The following is a 12,602-nucleotide window of genomic DNA, read 5'->3' on the forward strand; positions in this document are numbered from 1 at the left end:
TGTGTGACAGGGCCAAAGAGGGAGACTAAAGGCTTACAGTTCATGACAAGATGAAACTTCACACCATATAAAAACACATGAAACTTTTTGATTTCATAATTAATAGCAATAGCCTCTTTCTAAATTTTGGAATAGTTCCACGGTGCCACATTGAGTGTTTTGCAGGCAAATGCAGTTAACTGTTGTGAACTGTCAAGAGTTGTGACGGGCAAGCACAACCCTCAACCTGAGCTGGGACACATCAGTAGGCAAGACAAGCTGCTTGTCCAGCTGGTGCATAGTGAGGCAAGGGGGCTCCTTCATGTTAGTGGATGCTTGGTCACACACAGTCCTCCAGACAAATGATGCACCATTTTTCAATAACTGCTTAAGAAGAGTTGCAATGGTAATTGCTTGTGGTATGAATTTATGATAATACACAACTTTGCCCAGAAAATCCTGGAGCTTCTTCAGGTTAGTGCATTGAAGAAGAACCTCAGTGGCAGCAATCTGGCTGTGCATCAGCTGTGTCCCTGCCTGGAGATAACATTTCTGAGGTGTTCATAGTGAGTAGGAAAAAGTGCGATTCATCCAAGTTACACTTGAGATCAGCATTCTGCAGAGTTTGAAACAGAAACAGAAGCTGAAGGTTTCACAGATGCTCCTCAAAGGAGGGACTCGTGACCACAATATCATCGAGATAGTTGATACAGTAGGGAATACGTTGTGAGGGTTGCTCCAAGAAATATTGGAAAAGTGCCGAAGCACTTGCTATCCCAAAAACCGACAACTGTTTATATCTACAGAAACCGTAGGGGTGTCGGTAACAAGTAACTTCTGAAAGTCCTCATCAGGCAGAAGCTGCAGAAATGTCCACAATAAATCCACCTCTGAATAATACTGTTCTCCTGCAGTTTTGCCACCAGTTCCTCTAGATGTGGGATGGGATATATGTTGATCACAGTCTGTGCATTAATCATCACTTTAAAATTGCTGCTTAGGCAGGGTTTTCCAGACAAGTTCTTTACGATTACAATCGGTATGGCCCACTGGCTGGACGAAATGGGTTCAGTCACCTCCATAGCTTTCAACGTGTCGAATTCCTCCTTATCTGCCTAGTCCCAGTGAAGAAATGTTCAAAGAGTTCTTGCAAAATGCTTTGTAGAGCACATGGTCAGAAACCAGTTTAACCAAATTGGTAATGTGAATCCAGAGACTGTCAAGGTATCCAAGCCAAACAAGTTTTCTAAGAAAGCACTATATATCACGGGAAAAGTTGATAGGTGCACCATCATCTTATCTGCTGTATCCACCATAAATTGTCAGAGAAGGGGGATCTGTTGTCTGTTCTAGGTAACAGTGTTACTTGTAGCTGGAGACAACATTGAACCATCAAAGTGTGGATGCACTGACTGCAACTGAAGTAGCTTCCCATTGACATGCACATTGATGAGCAACTCGTTAGAAACTATGGCAAGGTTGTCACACTCAGAGCTGATGACATTAATGTCCTTCAGTTGGAGGGAAATCCACCTGGTTATGGTGAACAAAACTGGTGGGGTACGATGGAAGGGGCTCAAGAGAAACAGCGTGCTGTGGACATGTGGTGCACGAGGAGTATGAATGGCCCACCACACTGTGATTTCTGCCTTGGGGAGTGCAACTAGACCCGGGTGCCAGCAGTTGTCCAAGTTGACAGCAGGCAGGAATCCAACTGTCAGTCCTCCACTCAAGAAATTTCAAACAACTGAGTAATGGAAAGAACATTGTCCAAGCGGATTCTTAAAACTGTAGTGCTCAATAACAGACTTCTTTTTCAGGGGTCTTCCCAATGGTAGCAGCCCAGATCATAGTATCAGCATAAGACTCCTTACATTGAAAGTTAACAAAGCAGCAGTTCTGACTTAGAACCTGCAATTCTGCAGTCCAAGCACAATACGACTGCAATTCCGCGGCCCAAGTGCATTACGACTGATGAGGTTGTTTCGTGCACTGATAAATTTCCACCCTTGAGAAAATAACATGTGTTTGCTGGTCGTAATAAGAAGGTAACAATCAACACATTTCATCAAATGAGAGGGAAATGGGTTCCTGAAGCAAGGTCAGCTTTCCTAACGAGTGATCATGGGGGACAGAGCCCAAGAGAGAAAAAGGCCCTTAATGGTAGTGGCATCTGTTACCTGGAAGGCAGTGCAGTGTTACTATAAGCCCATCTTTTATGCCTCTCGGTACTCTGCAGACTTATCATAGGCAGGGAAGGAAGGCAGATAGGCTGGCAGCTGCTGTGACATTGTCAGTCATCTGGTCAGCACCCTTTCCAAAGTGGCTGTGTGTTCCTGTTGTTGCAATTCCAAATACTGCTGGCTTTTCAGCTGATGCTGCTGCTGCTGCTGCTGCTGCTGCTGTAAGCTTTGGAGCACCATCTCCAAGGACTTGCTGGATGTCATTGTCTAGTCAGCAAGAAATGCATGTGACAAGTCAGATTGCCCTTGCCACCACCTGTTTTGTGATTCCACACACAAATAAGAATACCCACAGAGCTGTAAATATTTTACTGTAAACACAGTTCCAACAGTCCATACAAGTCCAGGTACGGAGCCAGGCCAAGTCCAAGATAAAAACTTAATTTGTCAGAGCGCAGAGTTCATATTACTGCAAGCAAATACAATAGAACATGATAGTGTCCGCTCTGGTCCAAGCTTATATGAAGTTAGTTTGTTGGTCAGTGTCTCAAAGTAGTGCTGACCATAGGCAGTGTGCACAGGCCCTAAGACAATGCTGTCTTCTGACATGTGATTGTGCTGCTGCTTGGCAGCTGGCCCCACACAACTGTCAGATGGCACGGGTCAGTGGAATTTCGTGGCTCAGCTCTGCACCCCATAAAATGTTGTGGTAGCCATGGCAGTGGCAGTGGCAGTGGCAGTGGCAACGAAATGGGTTACCAAACTCATAACAAGAGCAGCGTCACTGCAACGAATGATGAGAGCAAGCATGTCTACTAGCTCAGACCAGGGATGTAGTGTGTGCCAAATAGGACTGGTGATATTTTTGAAAATATTGGGAATCTGATATATTGATATTTTTAAAAAAAATATCGTTATTGGCCCTCAATATATTGAAAAAAAATATCGATGTACCAGCCAAAAAAAATATCGGCTGGACATTGTAAATGTATTGCCAATTTTAGAGCTGTAGATTTAAGTATTGATTTATTATTAGATATTCTGTAGATCAACAAGCTAGCAGGCTGCTTATCTCGTTTGGAGCAAGAATTGAAAGGAAAACGATGCACATTCACACTTGGCGATAACTAGTTTGCTATCAGTGGTAACTGCAGGTATGTGGCACAATAAAAGGGGGCCAATGGGTCTGTCATTTGGTTTTGTCGTGTATTGGATTTGTCTGGAACACTTAATGTCAACTTCGCTTCCGCCCCCCTCCCCTCCCCCCCCCCCCCCCTCCCTTTTCAAATGCCGGCAACCTATCTAGCAGTTGTAGTGTCAAAATTGCGTGATGAAGTTAAACATTGCAGGTTCTGTCGGTAGCACCGATTGCTGATTATGTCAGCATTTCCCCTCGCACATCTCCGCCCACTGCAAAGACCGATCTTGTCATTTAGATTTGAAGAAATAGCATAATAGTTGCATTAAAAAAGAATTTTTAACACAACTGGTATGCTGTTTCTTCAAATTGGATATCTTGTTATTCCTTTCACAACCCCCACCCCCTCCAGTGCAATCGGATTTCTTCTTTGTGCCATCTATACTTCCTTCACACAGCTGAAGAGAAAGACTGGACATGATGAAAGCTCAAAAAGTAGTAAGATTCCTTCACACAGTGAAAGTAAAACTGCTTCACTACAATTTCAAAAGAGAAACTTCAAATATTTATAAAAAAAAATATGCAGGAAAGATATAATATAAAATAAAAATATCAGCATTTGATATTGCCATTTCAGTATTGCTATATCGGTGAAACAATATTGCCAATGTATATTGATATCTTTTGGAAGATATATTGATATTTTATCAACAGTCCTAGTCCCAAACTTTGAGGCAATGCTGTACAGGTGATAGAGAAACATAAACTTATTGTGAAACTTTTCCATGCATGTTCATTCAGCTTTTAAAGTATTGTTTCTTGCTGTACCATACATTAAATGCATGTCTTCAACAAGTAACCATTAACAATGGTATAGTCCTCTACAGACACATTACAGGCAACTGTGTCCTGTTTTTCAAGGCAGTGTCACCAGTATCATTGTAGCAGCCAGGTGTTTGTTATTTAACATAAGCAGTTTCCAAACACATATCTGATAAACATTGCTCATTCATCACTTTGCATCTCATAAAATTTCATTTCCAACCATCAGTTCCTTATCCCAAAACAGCCAGTTTATGATTCTCACACAGTGTATATTTATATGAGCATGCAATAAAAATTCCATGAATCTTTCTACTCATCACAGTGACTCATTGATATACACCTCCACTGACACACGAAAATTTGCGAGGACTTAGGCTTGAAACTGAATTTCTTGCTTTTCATGAAAAGTCACATTAATCATTAGGCTATCCATGCACATCTCCTGGCCTAACTTGTTGGAACACTGTGGTCCCCTTCTTTTATCTGAATTCTTTTATGCAAAGGTACAGCCATCACAGGAATAGTATCATTGCAAGTAGTGGTGGTGGAGTTCGTGATTTCTAGGGCAGGACCAGGGAATGTTACATTTGTCAACACAATGTAAAAAATTTCATTACTCTCACCAGATAGATGTATATCAATATGGTCACCTTGATAAGTGATGAAATTAATGTAACATTTTATTGTACTCATTATATACAGCTGGTTGATAAATTATCTTTACAGCTTTAATACGTTTAAAACAATTCTAGATATTAAGAAATGGTGTTGAATAATTTTTGTTTCCTTATTCATACAAATCAGTGTGTGCACCCTTATGGGATGGATAATGTCGAGTCAAAATTCCATTTCTCTCCACGTACGATTCAAGATCTCCACCATGACCTGTTCAAATGCATGGTGAATGTGCGCCTTCATGTCCTTTATATTTCTAACCTTGGTTCAGTACAACAGTTTCTTCACAAAACGTCACGGGAAGGTCTAATGGGCTGAGCTCACGGGATTGTGGAAGCCAATTGAATTCGACCACCTTGTCCAATCCACCTACCCCGAAACTTTTCATGTAGAAATTGACGAACATTTATGGACCTGTGGCATAGTGCCCCATACTGCTGGAGTACGACATCTAGTTCAGTTCCAAAAGTTCAGTTGTGGTACAGCAAACTCTTGTAACACCACTGCTGACAACAGACTCGATGAAAATGAATGGACCAGTGATGCAATTGCGCATCACTTTGCATCAAACTTTTGCCTTGTCACTGTTTCCTTCCATTTTACATGTAACATGAGAATGCTGTGAACCCCACATATGGACTTTATGATGATTCAGTTTGCCGGATACATGAAACGTTGCCTCTTCAGAGAAACAATCTTTTCCAAAAAGTAATTGTTTGCATCAGTCTTGCCTAGAATATCCACTGCATACTGTTCGCATTGAGGTTTTTACATAGGCTATAATGCCTGAAGCAGCTGCACCTTGTAGGGATGTAGCCATAACCTCTTAACCAAGATACTGTGCACTGTTAATCATCTCATATCCAACTCTCTGGGTGCGTATGCACAGATTTTGTTGGACTCCATGCAAACGCCTGCTGTACTTTGTCCTCCTTGGTGGGCAACATATACTCTTTTCATGGAGAACAGTACCTGTTTCCATAATGACCAAGCCCAAGTACTTGGTTGGGATGAGGGTTGCCTTCCATACTGTGTTCCAAAATTTCTTTTCTATTGGATTTAGTCTGTATGACCAGCCTACACATTGAGCTTCCTCCTATGGAGTCCACATTTTATCACAATTTTAAGTTCATGTTTGTGTCAAAATTGCAGAACCTGAAAGGCAAATAAGGCTCTGAGTTACCTTGTCACATATTGAAAACCATTTGTTAATATCTGGTATAGTTTTGAAGTTTTTGAACTCTTTAAGTTGTAAAGATAATTTATGGACACCGTGTATTTCTTGGTTGTGTGGTAATATCATAGTGTTCAGCTGATATTCCAATGAAGTACACTATATCTACATTTACACACATCTATGTGGATGCTCGTAAATCACACTTAAGTGCCTGGCAGAGTGTTCATCAAACTATCTTCACAATAATTCTGTTATTGCAATCTCGAACAGTGTGTAGAATAAACGAACACCTATATCGTTCTTTGCGACCTCTGATTTCCCTTATTTTATTATAATGATTGTTTCTCCTTGTGTAGGTCACCATCAAGAAAATATTTTCGCATTTGGAGGGGAAAGTTGGTGACTGAAATTTCGTGAGAAGATACCGCCGCAATGAAAAAAGCCTTTGTTTCATTGATGTCCACCCCAAATCCTGTATCATGTCAGTGACATTCTTTCCCCTGTTTTTTGATTATACAAAATGTGCTGCTCTTCTTTGGATTTTCTCGAAGTACCCCGTTAATCCTATCTGTTAAGGATCCCACAACGTGCAGCAGTACTCCAAAAGAGGAGCACTATCTCATCAAAAGTATCTGGACATGTACTGGTAGACATTAATATGGGGTGCGTCCACACCTCACTTTTGACAGCTTCAGTTCTGCTGAGGACACTTTCAGTGAGGTGTCTGAATGTCTGTGGAGGTATGGCAGCCCATTTGTCCTCAAGAGCCAAAAAGAGAAGAGGTAGTAATTTTGGATGCTAAGGTCAGGAGCAAAGTCGATGTTGCAGCTCATCCCAAAAGTATTCCATTGGGCTTAGAACAGGGCTCTTGGCAGGCTAGTCAATTTCAGGAATGGTATTCCACAAACTATTGCCTCATGGATGTTACTTTATGACAGGGTCCATTGTCGTACTGGTACAGTCAAGTCATTGTCTCCAAACTGATCCTGTACTGTACACAATACACAATGATGTGAAGTGTGTTCACATTCTTCTGCATTTAGCTTTTTCTTAAGCCCAATGAGAGGACCACAGCCTAATCCTGAAAAACACCCCCATATAGTAACACCACCTCGTCTGTACTTCACTGTTGGCACTACACATGGTGGCAGCTGATGTCCATGCATTTGCCAAACTCAAACCCTTTTGTTGGATTCCCACAGCATACGACATGATCATCACTTCATATTATTTGTTTCCAGTCACTCACTGTCCAGTGACATCACTTGTTACACCACCTCAAGCATTGCTTACCACTGACTGCAGAAATGTGTGGCTTTTGAGGACCTTCTTGACAATTGTACCCCATTCTTTTTATCCCCCTATTTGCAGTCATTGTGCTAGCTGGACTGCTGGCAGCACCTTGGAATGCACGGGTGATTCATTCCACTGAGGAATGCACAAGTGATTCCTCGTACTGATTTCATGAAATTTTGTACAACCGCCCCCAGCAGTGCTAAACAGTCCCTGTCTGCTAGTACATGAGGTATGCTTGGTCTTCATTTAGCTATGGTTGTTCCTTCAAATTTCCACTTCACAATCACATCACCAGCAGTCATCTTGGGCAGCTCTAGGAGGGTTGAAATGTTCCTGATGGATTTATTACTCACGTGACATCCAGTGACTAGTCCATCGTTCAAAGTCACTATGCTCTTTTTAACTGAACCATTGTGCTCTTACTGCGACTCTACTGACAACACTTTACTCCCCACTTCCTTGTATACTGATGGGTCTGCCTCTGATGACATCTAGTTGTAAATTATGCATCATAGAGCTATCCAGGTACTTTTGATCAGATAGGGTGTTTACTGTCACTCTTCACTTTAAGAAACTGAAGAATTGTTAGTCTCCGCAACCCTTCCAAGAAGTAAATGACATCTGTGTATCTTGTTTCAGAACAGCACCAAGTGTGTGAGTTCTGGTTCACGACTAGCACATGCACGCCATGTGCACCAGGAGGTTTGCAGTATTCTGTTGGCATCATACGAGACCTTGCAGGCTCGGCTGCACGAGTATATGAAACTCCTCCCCTCGTGGCAGCAACTCACGCTTGAGACTGCAGACTGCTTTGAAAGGTTCAACAATCTCAGCGATCTAGCTAAGGTATATTTGATTTATAATAGCATACTTTTTCCTATCACACTGTTAATTTTTATATGGTTTTTAGATTTCTTATGTAGAAGTGCTTATTTATTCCACAAATACAGACATTTTTTGCACACAGTATCTTTGCTGTGGTTGTGGTTTTCTTTTTTCTTTAATATGTGTTCTTACTGTTCAGCATGGCACAACTGAAAACTGGTTTATTCAAAACTTTTACACCTGAGACATGGTTTTTATGAAATCTGTACCATTATGGTAGTGTCAGATTTTTTGCACTAAAATACAAATTTATTGTTTTTAAATCATTAGAAGTATTAAGGTGCAGGCATTAGTTCAAGCTACCAAATGTGTACATTTAGTTTAACTAGTGTATGCTAAAAATTAGATTGTTCAGTGTAGTGATGTAGACAGCTGATTTAGATCATACAAAGTTAATAAAACTGCTCATAAAACATGTGCTACAAAAATGGAAGAAGTTGCACTGAGAAGAATTTGTTTACAGATAATAATATCAGTTAGTGTATTTTTAAGTTACAGATGAAGTATGTGTGATACAATACTTTTTTTAATTGATTTGATTTAAATTTTTTGTTATTCAGCAGTAATTATAAATTAATGCTAATTATAAATTGTTGCTAAAAGGAGGGTATAGTGCCCTCATCCCCGATATTACGTCACTGTCAGTACCTCTCTAACTATTGTTACATTTACTTGTCGAAACAACTTGTGGCGAAAGTAAATTCGTACTGATCGGATAAACACTAATGAGACAGTTATCTGTCCACATGTCACATGAATTCAGAACAGATATGAAAGTGAATCACTTCAAAAAAAATTATCAGTTTTACTGTGAGACTTAAAATCACATCTTGGAGATATTGATGTCTTAGGAATATGTCATTGCTTGCAAATTATAGAGTCGTGACTAATTGTATTGTTTGTTTTAGAGGTTAGATAAAATACTCGATAGCATTATATATTTCTTTGGCTCTTTCTACCACATTTGTTGCTACATAACCTTACCTGTTCATGTTTCGACTCTGTTAACTTTATTTCGTTAACTGTTGTATAAAGTTTTTGTGAATATGCAGTCTGAAAGCCTTTCCCGACTGTTGTCCTTTTCTTGTTACTTTATAAGGGTTGACTGATGATAAAGAAACATAGTTTTCTTGACAGCATTCTTAAATAAAATATTGTTTTCTCGCCATATCAAATTAGAATGATAACTCGAGCTTTCAATGGTTTTGTCAGTCATTGAGCAATATTCTAGGATGAGTTGCATGAGTGGTTTGTAAATAGTCTCCTTTGTAGATTGATTGATTGCCACAGCTTCTACCTACAACTGAATGTGTGTGATCGTTCTATTTCAGTATCTACTAAATTTTTATTAATGTGAAGGTGCTGGATGTTCATGTTGGGCAAAAATTTTACAGCTACTTGTCATTTTGTGATTGAGATTTTGTCCAGGTATCATCATCCCACTCACAAGAAAGATGTCTTGAATATGTATCAAAGAAAAAAATGTTTGTAAAAAATTTTAAAACTCCTTCACTTTTTGTTACCTAATGGTTCACTCAAACTTATTACTGTTTTCTGGGGCAGTGTTATCCAACATTATTGCCCATTTAAAAGGTTATTCGTCATATAATGTCTTTCTGAGTTTGCTTTTTGATTAGCATGCCTCTTGTGAGTAAGTAATAAAATAATTATTATTGCAATTAGATAATGGTTTATGATCTAAATAATAAAAGAAAAAGTCCTTCAGAGGATTGATGATTGATATCCCCAGCACACAGTGATTTACTTTTATAGAATGTAAGGCTAACATTTATGTTAAAATTTACCAAGGTGAGATTTATTAAACATGCTTCCAGTGAATATATGTTCTACAGGGTGTATACGCCCCGGGACAACCAGGAAATTCAGGAAAAACGCGGGAATTTTTTCATCCGGGAGAAAAGCGGGAAAAACAGGAATTTTTTAGAATTTAGAGAATTTTTCAGTGTCTTAGTTTGAGGTTACATTTTTGTAATTTTGACTACTAAGAACTGATAGTCTAACAAAGAATATTACTTTATCCCACTACTGCAGAATCATACTGCAGAAATAAAACATAAACAACAGGAAAAAAGCAAAACTTAAGTTGCAAAGGAAATGTGCCTTTCACAACAAGACACACTGCACATGGAAGTGTCTGCCAACAGCAAAGTGTGTTAAAGGCTTTAGGATGAAAGACTGTGCACTACTTCATAACAAGCTGCTTGTGATGAGTGTGACATCACAACTATTTACATTAGCTTCATTAGAGCAGTTGCCAGCAGCTCACGCCCCTGCACAGTTGAATCACGTATGAACAGTACGTTCTCCCGCTTGTGGCTACTTGAAGTGTGGCCGTTGGCTGTATCGGCTGTAGCAAGCAGCCAGATGCTACCCTGAAAAATTTTGTTGCCACGCAGTGTTTACATTTAGTGATTTTGCTGTTTCCTCTTCATTTACAGCTCTCACGTCAAACAATTTCTGTGGCCGGGAGCCATCAATTGAATTAAAATACATTCACATAATTATGGAAAGCTGAAATATGTTATTATTTTCAGTTTTTTGGTTTTATTTTATTTCTGGGTTTTTGACACTCAAGCGTCAGTTTGCGAAAGAAATTTGGCTGTTGTTAATCTTTTCTGCAGTCAATTTATTTGAAACGAAGTATTTCATTCCAGACTATTGCTAGTGTCAACTGTTTGCTAGATTTCAAGCACACATTTTCATCTTCTTTCACGTATGGCATTATGACATAATAAAGAACCAAACATGAGATAATGCAGTACTGGTACTCCAAGAAAATGTACATCCTGGACATATGAATGTGCACTTTAAGTGGAATTATCTATTTTAGTATGGTTTGCAAAATTCCGATGCTCTTTGAGTATCATCTGATGTCCCATTTCTCTTATCATGTAATGTAAGATCTCTTAATCCTTTAAAAGTACAAACATACAGGCTTCCTAAGTCATCACAGCTGTACATGCACAGTAACAACCATTTTCTGGAGGTCAGTGGCAACTGCCAAAATGAATCTAAATTCTCTTTTACGCAAGATGATTTATGTTGCGTATGAGAATGTGCGATGAATTTCTTAAAATCACAGAGTGCTTGACTCTGATTTTAAACTTAACACTTTGAGGACCAGCCACTTATAACAATTTCGGGCCCAGAAGACTAGACACTTATGTCATTATTTAAAATTTTACTGGCACATTTGTGTGATGTATCTTAAAGTGTGACACACATAAAAAAGACAAGTTTATACATGAAAGCTTAACTTTTCTCGTGGCTTATTGATATTCGAGACCAGTATTATAGGCAAATGCCGGGATGGTTCCTTTGAAAGGGCATGGCCGATTTCTTTCCCCGTCCTTCCCTAATCCGATGAGACCGATGACCTCGCTGTCCGGTCTCCTCCCCCAAACAACCCAACCCCAACCCGTATTATATGTGAAAGCATAGCTGTTCTTGTAGCCGCATTTGTGTATTAATGTAAACCATTAACTTTTCTTACTTTGTGTGTTCGCACTAGTTAACAGTGATGTTACTGTCGACTGACTACATTTCGTGTTATACGCTCTTTATATCTGCTTTCATTTGCTGGTGAGATCACGTGGCATGAGCTATGATTGACTTACAAAAGTGCATTGCAATCTCAATTTCAATGCTTCGGAAACTGTACTCTGTTCATCATAAGAATAAACCTGATGTAAACATTACGCCATGTATTCTTCCGTGTTTGCTTGAATCACATTGGATTTCATTTCACATGGGGCGGAAGCCAAGCTGTGACCAGTACCTCAAGCGCAATCATAAGGATACGTTTCATGCTGTATTATGCACACATAGACTGAGCAATAATGCGGGACAACAGCTTTACTGGTGCATTAAACTTGGACAGCACTTGCCAGCACGGGGTCCAATTAACCTGCAAGGATATGAGCAGTTGCAATTTAGACCTAAAAAGACATGAGGAAAGAAACAATATAGCTTTGAATGTCTTTTAATTTTTAAAGAGAATGAAATAATATTTGGTAAAGTTCCAGCACTACCGCGTTCTTCTTAGGTGACCAGACGGAAAACATAAAATTCTCTCGTTATCGACTGATATAGTATTCTAATTACAAACAAGAGTGATGAAAATTTCTAATTTATGCATAGGGTAATTTTTCTGAGCAGGCTGTGCGTGATGCAAAATAATACTGCAGGGATTTCACCATACTGTTGAATACTGAAGCCACTGAAGGTATTAATTATAGTCAGTCATCTGGTAATCTCTCAGCACCTTCCTTATCCAAATCTGGGAAATACATTTCAGTTCTGGAAGTGTCTCCTGCTGTGTTGACAATTAGCCTATCAACAACAGAATCCACAAAGCCAACCACGCGCTGCATTTTCTCGTCTTATTTTATCACAAGGCATTCTATATCCTGCCAGCATTTGG

General features: G+C 39.5%; 1 protein-coding gene across 1 annotated transcript in view; it reads left to right on the top strand.

Moving 5' to 3' along the window:
• Positions 1-12,602, top strand: part of LOC124787677 — a 622,327-nt gene that overhangs the window by 438,404 nt on the left and 171,321 nt on the right. The window contains exon 7 of the mRNA XM_047254496.1: positions 7,913-8,119. Coding sequence (XP_047110452.1) covers positions 7,913-8,119 — 207 coding nt within the window. The remainder of the gene's footprint in view (positions 1-7,912; positions 8,120-12,602) is intronic.

Source organism: Schistocerca piceifrons, chromosome 3, assembly GCF_021461385.2.
Source record: "Schistocerca piceifrons isolate TAMUIC-IGC-003096 chromosome 3, iqSchPice1.1, whole genome shotgun sequence".
Lineage (NCBI taxonomy): Eukaryota > Metazoa > Arthropoda > Insecta > Orthoptera > Acrididae > Schistocerca > Schistocerca piceifrons.